This window comes from Ictalurus furcatus, chromosome 16 (assembly GCF_023375685.1).
Source record: "Ictalurus furcatus strain D&B chromosome 16, Billie_1.0, whole genome shotgun sequence".
NCBI lineage: Eukaryota > Metazoa > Chordata > Actinopteri > Siluriformes > Ictaluridae > Ictalurus > Ictalurus furcatus.
This window is the reverse complement of record NC_071270.1, coordinates 10,658,012-10,678,673: the sequence shown is the minus strand read 5'-3', so window position 1 is coordinate 10,678,673 and position 20,662 is coordinate 10,658,012. Positions and strand designations below refer to the sequence as shown.

General features: G+C 40.9%; 1 protein-coding gene across 1 annotated transcript in view; it reads left to right on the top strand.

Annotated features, from left to right (window-relative positions):
- Positions 1 to 20,171, top strand: part of b3glctb (beta 3-glucosyltransferase b) — a 54,280-nt gene extending 34,109 nt beyond the window's left edge. The window contains exons 7-15 of the mRNA XM_053645532.1: positions 676 to 812; positions 916 to 979; positions 6,812 to 6,943; positions 8,730 to 8,799; positions 9,737 to 9,850; positions 17,185 to 17,284; positions 17,579 to 17,698; positions 18,073 to 18,217; positions 18,657 to 20,171. Of these exons, the coding sequence (XP_053501507.1) occupies positions 676 to 812; positions 916 to 979; positions 6,812 to 6,943; positions 8,730 to 8,799; positions 9,737 to 9,850; positions 17,185 to 17,284; positions 17,579 to 17,698; positions 18,073 to 18,217; positions 18,657 to 18,821 (1,047 nt within the window). The 3' untranslated portion in view covers positions 18,822 to 20,171. The remainder of the gene's footprint in view (positions 1 to 675; positions 813 to 915; positions 980 to 6,811; positions 6,944 to 8,729; positions 8,800 to 9,736; positions 9,851 to 17,184; positions 17,285 to 17,578; positions 17,699 to 18,072; positions 18,218 to 18,656) is intronic.
- Positions 20,172 to 20,662: the final 491 nt, after the last annotated feature.

Below are 20,662 nucleotides of genomic sequence, written 5' to 3'. Positions count from 1 at the left end.
GGGAAGGGTCTAGATAGGTTCCAGCCAGCATGCAGGTGCCTCCTAAAATCTCTAATGGCTATGATGGCTGCAGCCCAAGTAGGGTTGGATAGTGCAATGCACCCCATAGTGAACACACCTCACTTTAAACCTTACTTCTTGCTGGACCAAGTTACACGGTGCATACCTGCTAACTTGGTTTACATATGTTGTTATGTTTTATGCATATTTACCCCTGCAGAATCTGTCTTGCATACTGTTGTCACTCTTTAATCCTGCCATCATCTGCCTGCCTTTTACTACTTTTGCGCAGTGGTATCCACACTCTCAGACTCCTGGGGTCAGAGAGTGCTCCTTATGTCATGGTGTAAAGCTCACAGAGAGCTGAACCTGCAATCTGAGGATAAAACAGTGAAAGAATTTCTCAAAGGCAGAAGTGGAAATTATTTTGACTCGCGTCTACAAATATATCTGTGTAACAGCACCTGAAATGGCTAACTGCTATGTTAAATTGGTTTAAGTGTCTTAATGAAACACTAGTGTTATTCATGACTAAACACTGCTGTGCTGTATCAAAGCATGAAAAATATGAACGGTAATATGCTCATGAGTTGAACTTGGTGTGTTGGCCACAGCATAAGTGCTAAAATGCAATAAAATGTTTTTGTGTTGTAAAAAATAACTATCTCCCAACAGGAGTGGTTTCTGGGAAGGGCTCTTTATGATGCTAGTGCAACCATTATCCACCACTATGCCTTCTCAGAAGAGCCGACTGCCTTCAGCTACCCTGATTTTGCTGCTGGCTGGGCCCTGAGCTGCTCTCTGGTTAAAAGGTGAGGCTATGAGTTTGTCTGGTTGTACTTCCTTTTAAAGAAAAGCTTACAGGTCATTTGCATTATGTAAATGTTAAATGACTTAATTCGTTTGGTATTTCAGATTAGCTGATTACGTGAAGCATGAGCCACCCAAATCAGATTTCACCATTGACCTTAAGCACGAGGTATGTTTGTCTTAAAAAGTCCAGGTGTGCTCTTATTAAATGTGATATTGTATTAGGCTAGGCAATTATGTCACAGACATTTCAAGGAAATTGCCAGTTTTTTCAGTATGCTGGCTCACTATACCATGTAGCTGATGTTAACATATATTTTTATGCTGTATGTTTACTTCTTTAAAAAATTGTCACTAATTTTTAGCTGGCACAGGAGACAGAATATCATATATGTTGGGTTTCCAGAAAATGTATTATAATAATAGAATGATGCAGCATCCACTGCAAAACAAAATACAGCATTTCCTATGTAACTCTGAAAGTATCTCCATTACTCTAAACTTACCAAGTAAGGTTCGAAGATCCTTGTTCCTTTTTATTTTCTGATTGTGAGACTGCTGTATATTTGTGATTAACAAGCTGACTCTTTCACGACAGTTGCATTATTGCTGATGGCTTCAGTATTTGTGATCTATATTGGAATGGGTTTATTCATGCCATTATTCAAACATTGTAGAAAACGTCTGGGTTACGCATGTAACCCTGTTCCCTGAGAAGGGAACAAGACTTTGCGTTAGCTGAACGCTGTGGGGGGTGCCCTCGCGCGTGACTGGTATATGAAGCTTGTGTAAAATCATGCCTAATTTATAGGCCTGCCGTGATCAGGTGACATGGCAATTAAGCACGTTGTGTGAATATATAAACGACATCTGTGAACCGCACCGTCAGCCTCTATTATCTGAAGCAAAGACACAATTCACAGGCATGTCCCAGTATAACAAAGCTATGCAATGTCTCGTTCCCTTCTCAGGGAACAGGGTTACATTCTTAACCCAGACGTTCCCTTTAAAAAGGGAACTTCACGTTGCGTTAGCTGAACGCTGCGGGAACAACAATACCCACTCCGTCATACTGAGGGTATGGCCTGTTCAAAAAGACCCAAGCCCAAGGGTCACTGTGATACACTAGAGCCTGGGCCGGAATGTATATCCAGGCTGTAAAATCAAATGAATGTGTGTGGCGTTGACCACCCCACCACAGCACACAAATCCTGTAAGGATACCCCTTTGGACAAAGCCTTCGAGGAGGCGACCCCCCTAGTGTAATGAGCCCTTATGCCCAGAGGCGTAGCAAGACCGCGCGCCTCATAAGCGATAGAGATAGCTTCCACTATCCAATCTATCTCTGCTGTCGCCGCCAGAGCCAACCAGCAGCTGCTCCGACTTACGCCACTGGCCAGACCGGTGAAAATAAGTACACAGAGCCCTTACTGGACACAGTCGGTGCAATTTCTGTTGTTCTGGTATGAGGAACAGAGGAGGGCAGAAAGCCTGCAACACCACAGGCTGGGCAGCAGATGTAGGCACTTTAGGAATATAATCCGGCCTAGGATACAGGGAGGCCTTGGCTAATCCAGGGGTAAAGTCAAGGCAGGAAGGGGCAACACAGAGCTTGTACGTAGATCTCCTACTCGCTTGAGAGATGTCAGGGCCAGCAGAAGAGCTACCTTTAGAGTCAGAAGCTTCTCAGAGGCTGACTCTAAGGTCTCAGGGGCCAGACCCACAGTTTCCATAGATCTGGCCAAGGGTGATAAATGAGCCCTCCGGCTTGAGACAGTAGATCCACTTTACGGGCTCAAATGGGGCACCTGACAGACCTTCCCAGAAAATAGAAAGGTACCAGGGAGGTATGTGTGGTCTGCAGATGTGCCTCAGCCACCTGACACCATGCATATCCGTCGAAGTTAGAGGATGTTGCCCCACAGAGGCTCCATCAATAGGAGCATGGCTGGCTGAAACGGCGGCCACGTAGACCCTGATTGTAGAAGGAGCCAACCCTGCTGAGAAAAGTCCTTGTAAGAACTCCAAGACTGTAGCTATTGCGCAGTTTGCTGGGTCTAGCTGATGTTCCTCACACCATGACACGAACAGTTGCCACTTGAGCGCATACAATTTTGTCATGGATGCCGTTCTAGCATTCTACATGGTCTCTACAACCTCAGTTGTGAGACCAGAATCTATGAGTTGGCTCGTCTCAGGGGCCAGACTCAGTTTCAATAGTTCCGGCCAAGGGTGATAAATCAGCCAACTGGCTTGAGACAGTAGATCCCTGTGGATGGGAATCTCCAAAGGAGTGCCGTTTAGCAGGGATATTGTCTCTGAGAGCTATATTCAAGCTGGCCAATAAGGTGCTACTAGCAGCAGACGTAGACCATCTTGGCGAACTCTCGCTAGAACTTGTGGGAGCAGAGCGATCATGGGAAAAGCATATAGATGTGACCTCGGCCACATGTGTACCATGGCGTCCAGCCCTAATGGTGCGGGAGGAGTGAGGGCGAACCACAGTGGGCAGTGTGTTGTCTCCTTGGAGGTGAACACATCCAGTCCCGCTTAGCCAAACCTCCGCCATATGGACTCCACCACTTGTGGATGGAGCCACCAATCCCTGGGCCTCAGCCCCTTCCTCAACAGGATGTCTGTCCCACATTCCAGTTGCCCATAATGTACATTGCACTCACTGACAACACTTTCCCTCTGCCCAGAGAAGAATTAGTTGCACCTGCCTGAACAGGGCTGCTGCTGTCATAAGCTCCAACAGTCTCTCATAGAGACTGGAGGGGATGCCAAGATCCAGCTTTATCTTGCTCAAAGTTGACAGGATTGACCCTATGCATGTTGGGGATAGAAACGTCCTCATCGTAGTAGAATCCTTACAACCCCTAGAAAAGTTGCCCACTGCACTGGAGAAAGCATACTTTTCTGAGGTCCAACCTGAGTGCCAAGCTCTTCATGTGGGCGAGAACAACATCTTGATGTTGAACCGCCAGTTCCCTGGATCATGCTAGAATTAACCAGTCATCCAGATAGTTTAGTACACGGAGCCAGACTGACATCCATGCACTTTTGACCGTGCGAGGGGATAAAGCTAGCCCGAAGGAAGAACCCGATCTTGGTATGCGTTGCCTCCAACGCAAACCCCAGGAACGTCCTGTGACTGGGTGATATTTCTGCGTGGAAATATGCACCTTTTAGATCTATCCTCACAAACCAGTCCTCAAACTAAATCTGTGGAGCGATAAATTGGAGCGTCAGCATCTTGAACCTGTCTGTCCGAAGAGTGCATTTCAGATGACGCAGATCTAAAATTGGCCGTATACCCCTCTATTTTTTGCGGACCAGGAAATAACGGCTGTAAAAACCTCCCTCCTTCAGGGAATGGGGTACATGTTCTATGGCCCCTTTGTCCAAGAGCGATCTTACTTCCTGTTTTAACGTCGGGCTCTGGTCTGTGCTGACTACTGTGGTGAGCACACCTCTGAACCGGGGGGGGGGGGGGGGGGGGGCGGGTCGAGCTCTGAACTGGACCCTGTAATCCTTTTCTACGGTAGACAGGACCCATGGAGACACATTTGGCAGTAGTTTCCACTCTGTCAGACAGTATTTTAGTGATGTTAACTTTTCCACATTCTATTGGTGGGAAAGCATCAGATTTTCGTTACCCTGTAACAGCTCGCTGACAAGAGAACACTGAAAACTTGGGACAGCCTTGGCTAGGGTGCTACAGCTCTACAATATCACTGGGGGCTAACTGTCCTAACAACCTCATGTCCCCTGATACGTCCCTCCACGGCCCCTCAGGACCGCTCCTCTTTGTCTGCTTGGTCTTTGTGACCATTCTCAGATCAGGCCGCCCGGTTCCCCTGGCTGTCTGCGGGGGTTGGCGGGCTGCCGTACTCGCCTTCTGTGCCTCCCTCGCACTAGCGCTGGCCTGGGCTCCACTCGTGGATGCCCCGGTGAACTTGACACAACAGGGAAGAAACTGGCTGAATGCCGCCATATGTCAAGCTCACTCAGCAGGTCTGCTTGGTAGGCCTGCAACACTGTCATTGTCTGCAGTGACCCACAAGCAAGACCCACTAGTGCATAGGCCTTTCCCACCAATGCCACGGTGGCCTTATATGGCTTTGATGGCAAAGCCGGCCCCCCTAAATTACCTGCGGTCGATGGAGAGAGGTAGCTCGCAAGCGCCTCCTCCACCTTCAGCATAGCTAAATAGCCATGCCATTCATTCCCCACAATGGCCGAATAATCCGACATCCCGTGGTTATAAATACGGCTTATGCATGGTTTTCCCCCAGAATCCTGATATTTTGTCATGCACTTCTGGAAAAAAAAAAGGGGAGTTTTCTGCAGTGTGAGGGATTTACTTTCACTGGGGAGAAAAAAGCTCATCCAGCCTTAGTAATCACTTCAAGCAGCTCTTTATTTGCTGCTCTCATTTTTTAGTACACCTTTGTGGCTCGTCGGAGTCAGAGAGGAATTATTATTTTTTATATTTGTGTGTGTTTTTTTTTTTGACTTTCCATAGCGGAAGGAGGAGTCACGACGTGAGCTCCAAAATCCAGCGGAGAGCTGGACTCAGAAGACAGAGCAAGAGATCTCTGGCTCCGCTTCCAGATCCATATAAGATCCCCCGGACCTTAGACGGCTAGCTGCCTGGGCAGCGGCCGGCTCAGATCCGTGAGGCTCTGAAACCCAACTCGCTTCAGCTTCCAAGAAGAGAGCGAGTCGCAAGTGGAGCCACCTAATGTAAGGCTTTACAATGCGCACAGTCAGACCTCTCGAGGGCTGCCGTGGCATACTCCACCTCTAGACACTTCACAGAGAAAGTGTGCACTCCTCCCCGTGATGAAGCTGGAGCAAGGCGTAACACGCTTCCTTAATTCTCTCACTCATACTTTTTTCTCTCGCTCATTCTTTTTTTTCTTCTCTTTTTTTAAAGGGATAGAAAAGTCCAGAGATTTTGAGAAAAGATAGAGAGAAAATTAAGCGTCTTTTTGTTTTTGTTACACAAACGACCGACACGCAGTCTTGCTGAAGATAATAATGCTGACGGCGCAGTTCACAGGTGTCGTTTATATATCACGCGGCTTAATTGCCATGTCACATGATCACGGCAGGCCTATAAATTAGGCATGATTTCATGATTTCCATGACAAGCTTCAGATACCGGTCACGCGTGAGGGCGCTCCCCGCAGCGTTCAGCTAACGCAACGTGAAGTTCCCTTTGAAAGGGAACTCTCATGTTTTCTGCACTCAGATGCTGGGTCCTTAAGCATATGGAACTTAAGCATGCATGAAATGAATACTCACTTGGTTGATTGAATAAAAATGAATGGAAAAGCATGACAATTTTATTTTATGAATAAATGAATTAATCTGTCTGTCTGATTCTGTAACGCTTCTGTCAAGTTTAAAAGAAATTTTTTGTCTTTTACTATCATGACATTATTTTGAAATATGATCTGCAAAGAATAAAAAATTCTCCTCAGCTCCTCTGTCACCTGATTGTTCACTTCTCTTCTTCTATCTCATTTAAATGGCTTCCATTATTACTCACCTTCCTTATTTTAAGTTGTGTTACATACATACATACATACATACATAGATACATACATACATACATTTATATGAATACAGATATTAGAAAATGCCACTGATGGAGAGTATGATGAGGGTGATGTCTTCCTTTCTTCTATCCTTTCATTTGTTCTCTCTGTCACAGGACTGTCTGTTCCTAAAAGAGAGCTGTCAGAGTGCTCTACTTCATCCTTTCTCATTCTTCTCTATTGATTTCAAGCTCCAAGAGGCTGTTTCAAACTGTCTGGTCTTGCCCTTTACACCTGTTTCCTGAAAGTGTGCCTTCCTTCTCAGTAATATTTACTTTGTGCTCTTCCTTATGCCTGTATGTTCCAGAAAAATCTTTCTGTTTGTTCCATATCATCAGCAAGGCCTACTATGGCATGGTCTAAATAGTGTAATGATCTGATTTTTTTTAAAGCTTGCCCTGTACATTTGGGAGGAGGGTAGAGGACCTTCCTTAACCGCTGTTCATGAGTTCTGCTCTGAACTTCATGGCTCGCCAAACACTGAGCATTGTGCAACAACTGTCAGCTCTTACCTGCCAAACTGTGTAGGTAAATTATTTAATTGCTTGTGGTGTTTTGTTTAGAATATACAGATTGTACCAAAATCATTAATAGAGGAAGTGTGATGATCTTTGGGTGATTTGGCCCAGACAGATCTTATAGTGGACAGATCGATCCATCCATCCATCCATCCAAAAATGAAAATTTATTTTGAAATTGCCTAGTATATTCTGCACACGAAGATGTGGATAGAGCAACACTAAAGCACCTGGTATGCTACAGTGCCCTCCACTAATATTGGCACCCTTGGAAAATATGAGCAAAGAAGGTTGTGAAAATGTGTCTTTATTGTTGAACTTTTTGATCTTTTGTTCATAAAATGCACAAAAATACTTTGATGGATATCAAACAATTTCAAACACAACACAGGTTTACAAAAAAAACCTTAACAGGCTGGCAACAATTATTGTGCAACAATTATTGGCACCCTTTTAGGCAATACTTTGTGCTACCTGCCTTTGCCAATATAACAGCTCTGAGTCTTATCCTGTAAGGCCTGATGAGGTTGGAGAATACATGGCAAGAGATCTGAGACCACTCCTCCATACAGAATCTCTCCAGATCCTTCAAATTTCGAGGTCCACGCTGGTGGACTCTCCTCTTCAGTTCACCCCACAGGTTTTCTATGGGGTTCAAGTCAGGGAACTGGGATGGCCATGGCAGGACCTTGATTACTTGGTCAGTAAACCATATTTGTGTTGATTTTGATGTATGTTTTGGATCATTGTCTTGCGGGAAGATCCAGACAGGACCCATTTAAAACTTTCTGCCAAATAGCTGTTGATATTTGATAGAGTCCATGATGCCATGTATCCTAACAAAATGTCCAGGTCTTCTGGCAGAAAAACAGCCCCAAAACATTAAAGAGCCACCACCATATTTAACCACAGGCATGAGGTACAGTGTTCCATATGGCTACCTCGCTGTGTGCGCCAAAACCACCTCTGGTGTTTATTGGCAAAACCACCTCTATTTTGGTTTCATCTGACCATAGAACCCGATCCCATTTGAAGTTCCAGTAGTGTCTGGCAAACTGAAGACACTTGAATTTGTTTTTTGTATGAGAGTAGAGGCTTTTTTTCGTGAAACCCTTCCAAACAACTTGTGGTGATGTAGGTGCCTTCAGATGATAGTTTTGGAGACTTTCTGACCCCAAGACACAACTAACTTCTGCAATTCTGCAGCTGTGATCCTTGCAGGTTTTTTGGCCTACTCTAGGTTGATTAATAACATTTCCAGTTGACTGCAACTTCTTACTTATTGCCCTGATGGTGGAAATGGGCATTTTCAATGCTTGTGCTATTTTCTTATAGCCACTTCCCATTTTGTGAAGCTCAACAACCTTTTGCCGCAAATCACAGCTATATCCCTTGGTCTTACCCATTGTTATGAATGACTAAGGGAATTTGGCCTATGTGTTACCTCATATTTATGCCCATGTGAAACAGGAAGTCATGGTTGAACAATTTCTTGTTCCTAGTCACCCAGGTGTACTAAGAAAATGTAAAATATCAAAGGGAATATACTTCAAATATATTTTTCTCATATGAATTCATTGGGGTGCCAATAATTGTTGCACAAATATTTAGCAAAGATTTTTTTATAAACCTGTATTGTGTTTGCGATTGTTTGATATCCATGACAGCAGAGTATTTTTGTGAATAACAAGATTCGTGTAGGGCACTGTATTTTGTAAGAAATTTTAAGACCAAAGATCTAATATTTGTCACAGTTCTTCCAGAACTTTTTACACAGTCTATCTCTCTGTAGGGCACCATAGTGAAGATGGAGGATGTTTTTGTGGCAGTGAAGACTTGTCGTAAATTCCACCGAGATAGAGGTGCGTTATATGAGCTCTCAGTTGTGCTGTCTGCATTTTTCTGACTGCAGTTCGGAAGGAATTCTGTGTGGACACAAAACTTGCAAAGATGACACTTCCCACAGACAACCCCAAAATTGTATTTTGCACAATATGTGAAAATTCCATCAATGAAAGATTATGTAATTTTTAAAAAAGTTAAAATTAATTAGTTGTTCCCAAATGATAAAAATAGTTAATTGTAACTGACTAAAATTATTTAATATAATGTTTGTCTTTCGTTCTCTTTATTTTGCATTTCAAGGGCTTTTATGAAAAGTCAGCAACATTTCAGCTTGTTTCATCATGTATTTGGGAAAGGTTAAATTTTCCCCAAGGCGTTCTCCTGCAAGGGGATACCACTGGGTAATTTATCCAATTAGTTCCCTGATTTGTAAGTCACTTTGTATAAAAGCATCTGCTAAATGAATAAATGTAAATGTACTTAGGCCTATAAAAAGGTGCCCACTTTCTGTAGTATGGGACTGAGATAAGTGATGTTGGAGGAATCCTAATTAATTGTTATTATTTACATGACGTCAACATCTGTTTCAGGGAAATCTTGAATGGTACCACGTTTTATTCAGTCCCATTAAAACATCCTGCATTTCCTAAAAGCATCTTTCAGGACAGAACTGTCCTTGTGTAATGATAATTAAAGTTTTCTGATGGTGTTTACCGATTTAGCTGTTGGATTAGTTTGATGTGGTAATTATGTCTATATATTTGTTCAGTCAAATTCTATGCATGTGTTAGGATTGGTGTAATACTTTTCCAGAGCCATTTTATAATTAAAAAAGAAAATGCAATATCTTATATTCTATTGAAGTGTCATTAATCCTTCCTTAATTCTTCTTTTCATTCCTCATTAAGCCTGATCATTCCTTGCTTGACTTTCTGTACATAATTTTGTCCTTAGTGCCTGTAGTAAAAAAGACCTGGGTGAAGGATGCTGCGTTGCTAGAGTTTTATAGTGATATTGCTGATCCAGCTATCCCCACCATTAACCTGGAAGTCCCCAACACGGAGAGTGGTCAGTATTTATAGTTGTTTTGTGTATTTTTGTATTTGTCTGCTGTGGACTCAAAAATACATCAGCAGTATTTAAAAATGCAGTGCTAACCAGATATTATCTGTGTGGTGGTTCGTTCTCAGTGCAGCAGTCACACTGACATGGTAGTCAGTGTCACACTGACATGGTTTTGTACTGGTATCATTCTTAGGTACTGCTATGGGTTTGAGAACAGTCTGCCAAACAAAAATATCCAGAAACTGTTAGTTATGGATGTCAAAATTATTAGCACAGTGCATCTAACTACAATAGTCTCTAATTATACACCTACAAGGGTGGATTAGTTTGTTGGTGTAGTACAGTGCTGTGAAAAAGTATTTGCCCCTGCGTTTTTCTGTTTTTGTGTATATCTCATACTAAATAGTTTCACAAATTAAAACAAAGGCAACCTGAATAAACAAATACATTTTTTTAAAGCAAAAAAAGTTATCCAACAACTATCACCCGTGTGAAAAACTAATTGCCCCCTTAAACTTAAAATCTAGTTCTACCATGAAATAACTGCAACCATATCAGTTTACTTCTATGCTTTGGATCATTGTCTTGCTGCATAATCCAGTTGTGCTTGAGTTTCAGCTTACGGACTGAAGACCGAACATTTTCCTTTAGGATTTTCTGGTAGAGAGCAGAATTCATGTTTCCCTCAGTTATTGCAAATTACCCCAGGCCCTGAAGCAGTAAAGCATCCCCACACCATTACACTCCCACCACCATGCTTGACTGTAGGTATGATGTTCTTTTTGTGGAAAACGGTGTTTGGTTTTTCCAGATATAACGGGACCCCTGTCTTCCAAACAATTCCACTTTTGACTCATCAATCCACAGAACATTCTCCCAAAAGGTTTGAGGATCATCAAGGTGTGTTTTGGCAAAATTCAGACAAGCCTTAATGTTCTTCTGGGTTTGCAGTGGTTTTCACCTCGCCATGCTTCCATGGATGCCATTTTTGCCCAGTGTCTTTCTGATAGTGGACATATGAACAGTGAGCTTTATTGATGCAAGAGAGGCATGTAGATCCTTTCATGTTGTCCTTGGCTCTTTTGTGACTTACTGAATGAGTTGTTGCTGTGCTCTTTGAGGAATTTTGGAAGGTCGGCCACTTCTGGGAAAGTTCACTACTGTGCAGAGTTTTTCCATTTGGAGATAATGGCTCTCACTGTGGTTCTTTGGAGTCCCAGAGCCTTTGAAATAGCTTTGTAACCCTTCCCAGACTGATGTATTTCAATCACCGTCTTCCTCATCTGGAATTTCTTTAAATTTTTTCATAGTGTGTTACTGGGTAAGAGCTTTTAACCAACTTCATGAAGTTGAAAAAGTTCTATTTAATTGTTGATTTGATTGAAAAGGGTTTGCAGTAATTAGACCTGGTTGTGTCTAGTCCAGCTGAAACTCATTATGAATGCAGTTTCATATATTTGGGGAATTAGTAACTACTGGGACAAATACATTTTCACACAGGCCAGTTGGATTTTTTGCTTCAATAAATAACATTATCATTTAAAAACAGTGCTTTTTATTTACTCAGGTTGCCTTTGTTTTTATCTTAGATTTTGTTTTGATTTTTGAAACAATTTAGTATGAGATACACACAAAAACGTAAGAAATCAGGATCAGCAAATACTTTTTCACAGCACTGTAGAGTTACCTGATAAAATTCTCAAAGATAAAGTGCATGTTTCTATAATTTTGCAGTATTTCAATTCTACATATAGTAATAGACTTTTTTAAGCATGGGAGTCTAACTTTGCACACAGTCTTTATATTACTGAAGGAATTCAGCCATTTTGCTGGGCTATCAGATATAATTGTGCTGAACATAGTGTGTGTTGGTGTGTTATGATATAACTGAAAAACTGCTAGCTTCTAGAGATGTAACCATTGTTCCCTATTTCTATTGGGCAGACACTTCATTTGAGCAGAAATACCCCATTAACCGCACAGATTGCAGATGCATTGTTCTTGTCTGATTAACATTAGCTGACTAGCTTTTGAAGACAACCAAGCAGCACCATTATGTTAACAAGATTTAACAGGTGATCGTCAGAGGTGTTTGAACAATTAAGCTCACAGCTATTGTAGCTAGCTGATGTCATTCATGTTTTGTATTGGATTTCTGTTGGCAGTGCAATTATCTCAGCTTTGACGCAATACTGTTAAGAAAGACAAGTATACCTGTGGCTGGTCCAAATCGCACTGCAATCATCTGTCAGTTACTCCACTGGATGAACACATTTTTGTGTCGGAGTTCTGCATGGATTAAATTTTTTTCTGCATGGGAGCATGATTAGAAGTGCATGATCATGCACAAGTACAGCTTAGAGGGTACAATGAATGTAACAATCCAATGATTTGGATCGGTGCATCGATTTAAAATGCAATAAATGACATTCAACAGTCATATGCCACAATCATAAATCAGTTACTATGTGTGAATTGATGTGTGAATTAATAGGATTAATAGGGTAGCAAGATGATTTGCATGTATCTTTGATACTTCAAAATCGACCTTCTCTACAGCACCATCATTCGTGAATGAATGCAAGGACTATCTCAGATTCAGCAGAGATTTTGTCCCAGAACCATGTAAATGCAGCCATTGGAGGCACAAGCTTATATTCATACCCCTTTAGAGTATAAGTCTTTTCAAGAAAATGCAGCTAAAGCATGCTCAGAAAATTGGAGAAGTTGCCATTATAGACTAATCATAGACTAATATGCATATTTATTTATTCATCATGTTCATTTGCATATCAAATTACAAATTAGGGAATATAAAGAAGGAAGTTTCTGAAAACTTAGGATAGAAGAGAATATAATAGAATATAAGAGTTTTATCAAAAATATAATATAATATTGGTACTTATCACTCAGGAATAGCCGTACCTTTCTTCAAGTAATCAGTCTTATAGAATTACCTGGATATTAATATTCAAGACTTTAGTTTTAGTAAAGTAACTAACACTAATTACATTATTATTAATTAATTTTATCAATATAAATGACCTTATATCGACTATTATAATTTAACTATTAATTAAGAACAGTGACTTATAAAGTTATCTGAAAGTCCAAAGTCCTTTATTAGTAGCTTGGATTTGGTTTTGATCTGCGAGACAGCAAACACTCAATCAGTTCAATAGAATAACATTTATTGAAATCCGCAAACACAAATTACAAGCAAATGTTGGACAGTGAATGCGTGCTATTGGTATGTGACCATGCATGAACCAAGGGCGCGCTTGCGCTTGGCTCGAGAACAAAGGGATTCCTGCACATCCACACACAAAGGAGGAGTGAATCAAATAAATTTTAAAAGAACGGTTTCCATGTGGACTTTGGGAACATTATAGATTTATAAGGGGCTCTATCTCCAATTAATTGATCCCAGTTTTCAAATGAGTGGATTAAGAAGTAGAATAAGAGTTGCTTGGTGTGCTTATTATGTTATGTACCAAATCACTACAGAATCAAAACAATGTGGGTCATTTACGAACGTTATTGGCTCTCAGTGTGATAAACTAAGCATTCTGTGGAGATCAAACAGAAAACTAGCAGTGTTAGTACAAGATTGCATGCAAAGGAGCTTACAGAGATGTGAGGAGAGAAAGGGAAGCAAAGATCAAAGTGGCACTTTGTATAGGCCTTTGTATAATGGGTTATATATACTGTATATACTGTATCATAGTACACAGCATACAATCTGGTCAAATTCAGGTTACTAAATATTAAATCACTTTACTAGAAATAGAAAACAAACTATATTTCCTATAGTTAATTAAGCCCATGTGCTCAGTCTCACTATGTAGTCTCACGGTTGGGTTAAATTTACAGGTGTCATAAGAAAGGAAATATGCATGCATTTTGGTTGAGTGGAATCTAATCTTGCAGCATATAAGGTCCAGGTGCACACAAAGACTATTGGCTTTTCCACCAAGTTGTTTCTGCAGAGGGTGCTAGACATGAAAGAGAAACTGTCCTTTGGGGGCTTTTATCCTAGAGCGCCTTCTTCCCATAAGATGCAGGAAGTGGTGGTGCCTACTAGTGGTTAGTGAAAGCTTATGTACCTACAATAATATATTATCATTTATTTCGTATAGAAAGAAGTCATCTTTGGTCATGGCACCACAAACTAACCTTTTTACACATTTGCAAAATACTATACCTTCTATCAAGAATGCTGACAAAAAGAATCAGTGTTAATTAGTACTTGTGAAATAGACATGAAGAAAATGGTTATGGATGGTATAACTCGCTTGCAAATATATCCAAGAAGAGAATTAAAAAATGAAAATCAAAGTGCAAAGGTGGACACAGGTGTGCTGCTGGTGTACCAGACTGTGAAAAAAGTGGTGCTGTAATGGGTTGGCCAGGCCCCAGAGGGAATCTCAACGACACTTCCTGGTCTTGAAACTCATGGAGGTTGGCCACCTGTTCGTCTTTGAACAGCAGCTCAAGGACTCAGCATACCTGGATGAGGCCATCCATTTAGTTTAAGATCACCTGTCAGAGTCCACGCTGGCAGGCTCTCCTTCCAACGCCACATTAGAATGGGCTGCAGTAAGGCATCAGTTTATACTAGTTTTAGTGGACTACACAATGGGGTACCCGGAAGAACTGGTTCTCGAACTTGAATGGCTTAAACACCAGATACCGACGAGTGATCAGAGTGTTGGCATCCTTCATGTGGTAGAGCTATTGTAGTTGGGTGTGATTGGTACAGAGAGTAAAGGGCACCCCAGTAGGTAGTATCAGAGAGTGAGGACTGGCCACTTGATGGCCAGACACTTTTTCTTGACCATGCTGTACTTGCTCTCCCTCACTGAGAACTTCCAGCTGATGTACAGCACAGTGTTCTCCTCCCTCCACCAACTGGAACAAAATGGCTCCAGTCCTCTGTCTGACACGTCAGTCTGCAGAACAAAAGGGAGAGAAAAGTCAGGAAAATAAAACAGTGGGCCCCCACACAAAACTGCTTTTACATGCCAAAAAGTCCATTTGCACATCTTCATCCACTAGACTGGATGTGGTGTTCCCTTTATAGTGAGGTTAGTCAGCATGTTGGTGATGTCTGAAAAATTAGGCACAAACCTATGATAATAGCCCAAAGAACTAACTTGCCCCCTTTTTGGTCTTGGGTCTCAGGCAGGCCACAATCACTGCTGTCTTATCAATTTGGAGATGTACCTGCCCATGGCCCAAGTGGAAGCCCAGATACCATACTTTCACCTGCCTAATTGCACACTTCTTTGGGTTTACTGTGAGTCCTGCCCATCTCAAGGATCTCAGGACAGCTGTCAGTGCATAGGCACTGTATAGGCGGAATATTCTGTCCATGAGACGTTGCATGTCCTCCCACACTTGGTAGAGTTTTAATGTGGTGCTCTATGAGGTTTGTGTGACTAAGTAAAGCTGAACATATCAGAAAATTCCCCTTTAGAAAGGCGGAGGAGGGAGGGGGGAAATGCAGGGTTAAACCCAGGTTGTGGGGCTCTGGCACTTTAGTTCTGGGCAGCTGAAATCGGGGAAGGAGAAGGGAGAGAAGAGAAAGAGAGAGAGAAAGAAAGAGAGAGAGGTAAAAGTGAGATGTCTGGACCAGGGACCACCACCAGGTGATCCTCTGCCAACAGAATGGCTCCATACAGGGATGTGGGGTGGTGGCACTAGACCCACTCTGCTGTTCCAGGCAAGAGTTAAGTGATGAACTGCTCCAGTACCACCAGCTCTATTATCTGTTCTGTGTCTGGCTCCTCTGACAGCAACCACTGATGACAGGAGTCCTTCAGTTGCTGCACATAGGTGAAGGAGCAGATGACCTCGGTGAACTACAGCGACTGAAAGTATTGGCAGTGCTTTTCTGGTGTTCGGTTGACTTGCTACAGGGCCACCATCTTGACGCTCAGATACTCCACCTGTTTCTCTAACACTCTGGCTCATGGCAGTCACTGAAAACACAAAGAAACACAAATAAGTAGGCTGGCGCTAATAAGACACAGGTGAGAATCATGATGTCATCTGCTACTGATGTTCGACCACACCCCTGCTGCCACACTGAGGTTTCGACCCCCATAGTTTGATTGATGGAAAACGCTGACTAGCTTAATGTGATGAAGGAAGAACAGGTTTCCACTAAGGGTAACACTGATTACATAGAGGCACTGTGCTGTGACTACTGTAACTTTAAGAAAAAGACAATGATAAAATTGTTTTTGTTAAGAGACTTTTAAAAGTTACAAAGACAAAAAAAATAAAAATTCAGATATACTGATTAAAATTTCAGTCAATAAATGTCAATTCAGTAAATTCTCCCTCTTAATTTTTTTTGGCAGATGTGTTATTAAACAAATGTTTTATTATTAATTTATCCACATGTCTGCTGATCTTTTACATATCATTATTAAATGCATGCTTGTTACCGCTTCCATAGCCAGTATACCAGTATAAGATATGCTAACTTCTGACCTGTGAGTTGTGATTGTATTGGCACACCCATTCTTTGTTGTATGAGGGTTAGGGTTAGCACTATTTTTACTGTAGAGATTTTTAATTCTCTCTCTCTCTCTCTCACTCTCATATTCACTGTATTCAGTGTTGTTGTTTTTTGCATGTATCATGTTCCGGATGGTCTGATTTTGCATGTGTGTGTGTGTGTGTGTGTGTGTATATGTGTGTGTGCGTGCATGCATGTGTGTGTGTACAGATTAAAAGTGGACTGGCTGTTGAAGAAAAAATGTTCAACATATTCCCCCACCTCTCTGCTGTAGAGTACAAGTTATACTCCTCCTGCTGATCCCTTCCTTTCCTCTTGTGCCCATAATAGTCATAATGCTGGGCCTCTATTCAAAAATACATTCCATTTCCCCTGCATGCTCTTTCGCCTACTAATTCTGTCATTTCTTTGTCATTGTCTTTTATGGTCAACTTCTTGTGTTTCCTGTTTTATTGCCTTTGGAGTGAGACTAAGATACATCTGATGTGTTTTGTAGGAGATTATAATGAACATAAAGCCTGACAAACTAACAGCCAATCAATTAGGCAATGTTTTTGCACCTCTTTGTAGAGAGATATCTTAATCTTACTAAAAATGTTGAATTTTATTGCTCATTTTAATTTTAAACAAGGAAATGAAGGGAGTCATCACATAGCACGGTTTAATGTAATGATACTGCTATTATTCTTCTTCATTTATATTACATATGTGCTATATGTTGCTTGCTGTTTTGCTCCCCTGACCCCAACCTCCCATTATTTTACCAACCCTGTATCAATTCATATAAATTGTGCACTTTGGTTCACAGGGCATTGTGCAAAAACTTTTGCCATTTTAAGAAGGTTTGTCAGCGGAGAAGTGACTCAAGCACCATGGCTGCTCCTTGTAGACGATGACACATTGATAAGGTAACACGTCTGGAGCAAAAGTGAAGCCTACAGGTACACAGGTCCCTCACAAAAAACAGGTGCACTTAGAGTGAAGCACTGATATTGTGTGGTAAAAAACAGACAATCACAACTTTGTCATCTGATCAGGCATCCTAATTCAGAATACCTGTGTATCAGCTTTTGCTGCAGTGCAGACATTTTACTATTCATACTGTATTTTGGTCCCAGTTTTAATGGGGGCCTGCTATACTCTTGTTGGGAGATAAAAATCAGACACTTTGGGCAGTGACGTGTGTTGTGATTGCTTTTCAGTCTGCCTAGACTTCGGCGGCACTTGCGATGTTACAACCCTAATGAAGCTGTGAGTATCGGTGAGCGCTATGGCTATACCCTCAGCAAGGGTGGCTACAGCTATATCACTGGTGGAGGAGGGTAAGCCTGTAAAACCAACCTCTAACTGTTTTTTTTTTTTTTTACTTGGTGGTTAATGAGTGCCTTTTGTTTATTGTCATTGAACAATGGTGGTTTGTGAATAGATAATATTTAATGTAGTTTTTGACGTGTTTGATGATGCTTAGTTTGTATAACAGCTCTTGTGTAGAATGCTACAGTATATTCTGTGGCCAATGCTGTAGTATGCATTATCAGTATGCCTCTACATTTAATTTCCTATAGTACATTTAATGCCGTTTATTTTCTCTCAGCTGATACTTCCGCTCAGCCATAATTATGCTCTAATTTTCTATGTTGTCTGTGTGTGTGTCTGATAATTCCTGTTGTGTTTTTTTCTTAAATCTGTCTATCAGTATGGTGTTCAGTAGAATGGCAGTTTTGAAAATCCTCTCCAGTGGTTGTGGCTGTTACAGTCCGGACGCACCAGATGACATGGTATTGGGAAGGTGCCTTAACACGCTGGGCTTGTCAGTCACACACAGCCCACAGTTTCACCAGGTAATACACATACACGGTTTGTTTTATTGAACATTTATTAGCAGATTTTCTTAACCTTCATGTTGAGGTCAAAATGACCAAACATGATGGTCATTATCATTAATATTGAAAGTTATTTTTTCAACACAAAACATTGTGATAAAGATGTCTTCAAATTCTCAAATGAATATAATTTATTTAAAAAGTAGTCATCAGTAGGATCATGTAAACAGGATTTTGTGTGCTTGTTTCTAAATATATAGCTTATATTTCTACTAATTGGTTCAAAATAAAATCATAGTATGGTCATAGTTAACAAGAACATTTGGTAAGCATTCAACAGTACATGAGAGTTAAGTGCTTATGTAGATTTATGGTGATAATTTTAATAGATTCTATATTTGTGGAGAGCTATAAACTCTACTGCCATTCTATAAACGGTCTATTTTGTGGTCCACAGGCTCGTCCAAATGATTATCCCAAAGAGCTGCTGCTCCGTCAGAGCCCCATCTCCTTCCACAAACACTGGAACATCAACCCTGTGGCTGTGTACCAGCAGTGGCTGATGGACTCTGAGGATCTGCTCCAGCAGAACTGTAGGAGAGAATACAGTCAGGAGCTTTAAACCATGAGCTGTCTTTCATGTTGTAAGTGTATATAATTTGGGGAATATAAGTTGGGGAAAGAATTACTCTTAATTTTTGGTTTTATTGGGTTTTATTGAAGAATATGTTGTTTGTTTACTGTAAAGAAACACTTACTCTAGCTATAGATTTAATATTTACATTTTACAGAAATTTGGCAGATGCTTTTATTCAAAGTGACTTACTAGTGCAGAGCATAGAGGGGCTGATGGAAAGGACTTTATTAGTCTCCTCAATATCCCCATGCTCAGAGTGTAGCTAGCTGGGTAGTAGGGTTAACAGAACCTGTGAAAAATACATCCCAATTGATTAATCCTGTTTCTCGCCATAGCAGCTGGTATAAAATGTGACTGAACACATTTGATCCATTTATGTGACATTTGGGGCAGTTAAATATGGAATCATAATGACTTTGTTGACTTTTATGAACTTCATTATAGCGCATAACAGTGTTATTTGAGATACGGTCATATCCATAAGTATTTGGACAGTGACATAGTTTCATAGTTTTGCCTCTGTAGTTTTGCCTCTTGGGTCACAATGGATTTGAAATGAAGCAATCACGATGTAATGGAATGTAAACTTTCAGCTTTAATTCAAGGAGTATAACAAAAGCATTTGTTAAAAGTCCCTCCATTTTCTCATTCTCAAAAGTAATTGGATGAACTAACAATCATAAATATTAAGATTATTTATAATACTTGGATGCAGCTCCTCTGCAGTCAATGACTGCCTGAAGTCTGGAACCCGTGGACATCATCAAATGCTGAGTTTACTCCCTTGAGATGCTTTGGCAAGCCTTTACTGCAACCGACTTCAATTGCTGCTTGTTTGTGGGGTTTGTGTGCCTTCAGTGTTGTCTTTGGTAACTGAAAGGCATGCTTAATTAGGTCATCGGACATTTAAGAGTATTTAATTTCTTTGCCTTAAGAAACTCTTGAGTTGCTTTTGCGGTACGTTTTGGGTCATTATCCAACTGTACTGTACTGCATCTTGAGGTAAACCATCTGTATTTACATTCATGAAGGCGTCTCTTGATTGTAGACTTTGACAATGATACGCCTACCTCCTCCAGAGTGTTCTTGACTTGGCTAGATGTTGTGAAGAAGTTTTTCTTCAACAAGGCCTTTTGGTGTTGCTGAGCTCGCCAGTGGATTCCTTCTTTTTAAGAACGTACCAAATTTGGTCACTACTAAAGTTTCTGCTGTCTCTGATAGGTCTGTTTAGTTTTTTTCAGGCTAATGATGGCCTCCTTCACTTGCATCGACACTTCTTTGGACCGCATATTTAGAGTTCCCATTAACAGCTACCAAATGCAAATCAATTGCAGACCTTTTATCTCCTCAATTTGTCATGAAATAATGAGCAAACAGGCCACAACTGGCCGTGAAACTGCTTATCAGTCAATTGTCCAATTACTTTTGAGCCTGTGAAAATTAAGGGACTATGTAAAAAATGGCTGTAATTCCTAAACAGTTAATGCAATATTTTTGTTAAACGTCTTGAATTAAATCTGAAAGTCTACACTTTAATAACATCTTGATTATTTCATTTCAAATCCATTGCGGTGGTGTACAGAGGCAAAATAACGAAAATTGTGTCGCTGTCTAAATACTTATGGACCTGACTGTATATAATCAGCCTCTGTGTTAAGTTAACCACCTACTAATAAGCATTTGGAACTGTCATACAATATTTCACAGGAGGTATAAAAGCCTTTTTTTTTTTAAAGAAAAAAAGAAAAAAAAGCCTTTACTTCCTTTTTTAACTGTGTAAACCTGTTAAAAAAACACTGGAAAGTCATCTAATCCATCAGTTGTTT